The sequence below is a fragment of the Aegilops tauschii genome, chromosome 2, assembly GCF_002575655.3.
Source record: "Aegilops tauschii subsp. strangulata cultivar AL8/78 chromosome 2, Aet v6.0, whole genome shotgun sequence".
Taxonomy (NCBI): domain Eukaryota; kingdom Viridiplantae; phylum Streptophyta; class Magnoliopsida; order Poales; family Poaceae; genus Aegilops; species Aegilops tauschii.
Genome location: NC_053036.3, coordinates 506,169,379 through 506,172,524, shown reverse-complemented (window position 1 = coordinate 506,172,524; position 3,146 = coordinate 506,169,379). Strand labels below are relative to the sequence as shown.

At 50.1% G+C, this 3,146-nt stretch overlaps 1 protein-coding gene across 1 annotated transcript; it reads right to left on the bottom strand.

Annotated features, from left to right (window-relative positions):
• Positions 1 to 713: 713 nt before the first annotated feature.
• Positions 714 to 1,688, bottom strand: LOC109763781 (protein SPIRAL1-like 4). Its single transcript, XM_020322638.4, has 2 exons — positions 1,374 to 1,688; positions 714 to 1,161 (listed from the first exon to the last, which is right to left on the bottom strand). The coding sequence occupies exons 1-2, from the start codon at positions 1,677 to 1,679 to the stop codon at positions 1,066 to 1,068; spliced, it is 402 nt and encodes a 133-aa protein (XP_020178227.1). The 5' UTR covers positions 1,680 to 1,688; the 3' UTR covers positions 714 to 1,065.
• Positions 1,689 to 3,146: the final 1,458 nt, after the last annotated feature.

Genomic DNA, 3,146 nt, shown 5'->3' with positions numbered 1-3,146 from the left:
TCTCAAGCTACTACAAAGATGCGTTGGCCTTGCGACCAAGTCCTCACACTAGGACACCTGCCGTGACAATTCCACGACAGGATTCGGTCGGCATTTGTCTTCGGTGCATCTGCATGGATTCGGTCTTCGTTCATCTGCGTTCATATGTCTACAGGTTGAATCCTTCTGATCTACGTTTCTCTTCATCGGCGACGGTTGTTGTTCTGGTGCACTAGTCCTTTGGGGCTTTAGCTCGATGACTTCCCGACTGTCTACTACAGATTTGCCCGGCTCCGGTGGGGGAGGGGCGATGACGTCGACGCTCCTTCAGCCCGCTCTAGTGCTTGTAGTATTGCTAGGTGGTGTACGGACATGGATGTAATTTCTGTTACTTCTCATGTTCTTTGTGCCGCCATGATGTTTGAATAGATCGAAAGTTTTTCCCGGAAAAAATATATATACGGTAATCCTTAGATCTATAATGAGTTTGTGTTTTGAGATTCACACATATACTCATCCTCATCATTGAACACATCTTCATTTCACTACTCAATGAAGTCAAAGTTTCATGTCTAGGACATGGTGAACGTACGATCTTAACCAACTATTATGTTGTCTGGACTTCATGGAAATGGACTAGTATATGCTAGATGTGAATATGTTTACCATGCACAATACGATGCCTCATGACTCCATGTCTCCATCTTATCATAACATAGCCCGTGGATAAATAAAACAAGTTACAACAATCTATATTCACTCTTGGAATTACACATTAACCACAAGAGTAACAAAACCATTTGAATTGAACACCCAATCATCACTTAAACCCCATATACCTTAAGCTCTGGATAGCAGTAATTACCACAGAGGTCCCCGCAAGCGCTCTATGTATGTGACACTCACGCGGCCAAGCAACACCCAACACGGTACATGCACGTAGATATGTAGGCCATGCAAGGCATATGCCACACTCGTGCTACATAAATTAGAACACCCTCCTTTTGCATAAATAGAACTTTTTTGAGGCAATTTTGCATAAATAGATCAAGTCATAAACTCTTTGTTGATGCGCGCACCGGCTCATCATTTGTCGTCAGTTACGTTCGTCTCCGAAGAGAAGAGAAATCCAAGCGACGACGCCCCTCCCGGTGCACACCGGACCCTCGTCGACGGTCGGTCCTGCAAGGCAAAATAGCCAAGACGCACATGTTGATTACAAGCACATGCATGCATGCATGCTATGTGAGTTGCTATATATGCCACGGATCATCTGACTGAAGTGGTCTGCAATGGACGATGCATCTATATGGACAGAAACCAACGATCTGAACTTGTGAAGCAGTACGTACTACTTACAGTAAATAAAAGTAACCGAAATCTAAAGAACTTACGGTGATTAGAAGCCCGGTGTTGTTGCCCGATTGGTTAGTGTGGTAGATGATGGAAGCAGGTCTGTGAGACACAATCGGGTTCGATACCTCCTCTCTCTTGGGAGGAGCCTGATACGGCGGTTCTTGGTGGTCTGCTTCATCACCGGTCATGACCTTGTCGTCCTGCGGCTGCATGACGATGCTGTCTTCCGAGGGCTTCTCGGTCTCTTGGTTGGACTTGAACCTGCGGATCGGGAAGATCTCATCCGGCTCAAAGAGGTAGCCCAGAGAGCTCCGGCCGCCCCCGCTGCTCCCTGCTCTACTCATCTTCCGCTGCAGTGTGCTCTCTCTAGCGGGACAAGTTGCTACTTATAGAGCTGGTGTGAGTATGGGTCACGCTGATGTGCACACCTCGGCAGGTCAGTAAGCAGTCACATACTCACATGAACTTCACTGGTGGGCCTGTGCCCCTCGACTAAATCTCAGCCACCCCCGTAAACTGGCCGTATGTCGTTACTACTCGACGAGTCGACGTGAGATCGAGAGACTAGGAGGCACGAGGCCGCCTTCAGGCATGGCCACACACCGCAGCAACACAGCCTTTTTCGGCTTTAATCTCGACCGTTCAACACTGATCATACGTTAAACAGACGCCGTCCAACTCGTAAATATTTGCTGCCCTGTACAAAGAGGCATTTTTTTTTAATTTCAAACTCTGCTGAACAACGAAGACGTTTCTATATATGGTTTGGCGTTCATGGGGAAATTCATTTCAACCCCAGAAAAGCACTTGGATCAACCGTACGAGCGTGGTGATCCCGAGAAGTGTCGTCGTGCGCTACTCCTTCCTTTGATCCCCAACAGTTCTTAAGAATCGCGTGCTCGATCGGTTGGTAAGTGGGTCCTAGGCACCAGCGCCTACGGAGCTAACATTTCCTCAACTGTTCTTTTTTTTAAAGGGCAAAAGTCTTCATTAATTAAGAGAGAGTTTACAACAAGTTTGGCAGCAAGTAGCCGGTAAAACAAAAGCCTACTCTTCCGGCATAAGATTACACAAATGAGTTGCACCCGCCAAACCTCAATTCTTCGTCTCGCACCGGATTTTGGCCATGATTATAGTCGACGAGTTGTTGTTGAAGATCCTTGCATTGCCCTCGTTCCACAATTCCCAAGAAACAAGCATTGTAATAGAAGCCATAGCCTTTATAGGTCGAAAATTTTGAACAATAGCAAGACCGGGTTGCCCCTCCCCACTCCTCGTGCCGCCCCTCCGTGGCGACTCGGGTGGTGAAACCCTAAGCGCCACCACACCAACCTCCCCCCTCCCTTCCTCTTGCCGTTGCCTGAGGGGGTCGCCAGGCTGCTCGCGCGACCGCCAAGGAAGGTGGCGGCGAGGACATGCTCCGCCCCATGGCTCTAGATTTGAGGCAGCGGCCTCTACGACAAATGCGACGCCTCGCTATAGCAGGCAGTGGCACTGAGGCTACGGGCCGCCCCTTGGCCGCGCGGGTGGCGAGGCGGCGGCGGACGCGGGTCATGGCGCGAGGGTCGTCCCGCCAACCCTTGGAGTGCAGCTCGGTCAACCCTGCCATTATGGGATCCTGGTGGCCTCTGGTTCACCGGATCTAGAGGTTCGGTAGTGGGTTTGTGGCTGGGGACTTGGACCGGGGGAAACCTTTGGCCGGCGGTGACGGCGACGGTGTTTTGGGTGCCACCCTCCTACCTGTAGGCGTCATCGAGGTCCTCTCCGCTCCGCTCCCCTCCACATGTATGTCCCTGGTGAAAATTAAAATC

Excerpts from the sequence above, each read along its gene's own strand:
- LOC109763781 (XM_020322638.4), bottom strand. The coding sequence starts at position 1,679 with ATGAGTAGAGCAGGGAGCAGCGGGGGCGGCCGGAGCTCTCTGGGCTAC. Across the intron at positions 1,162-1,373 it reads ACACCGGGCTTCTAATCACC|GACCGACCGTCGACGAGGGT; the intron begins GTAAGTTCTTTA and ends TTTGCCTTGCAG.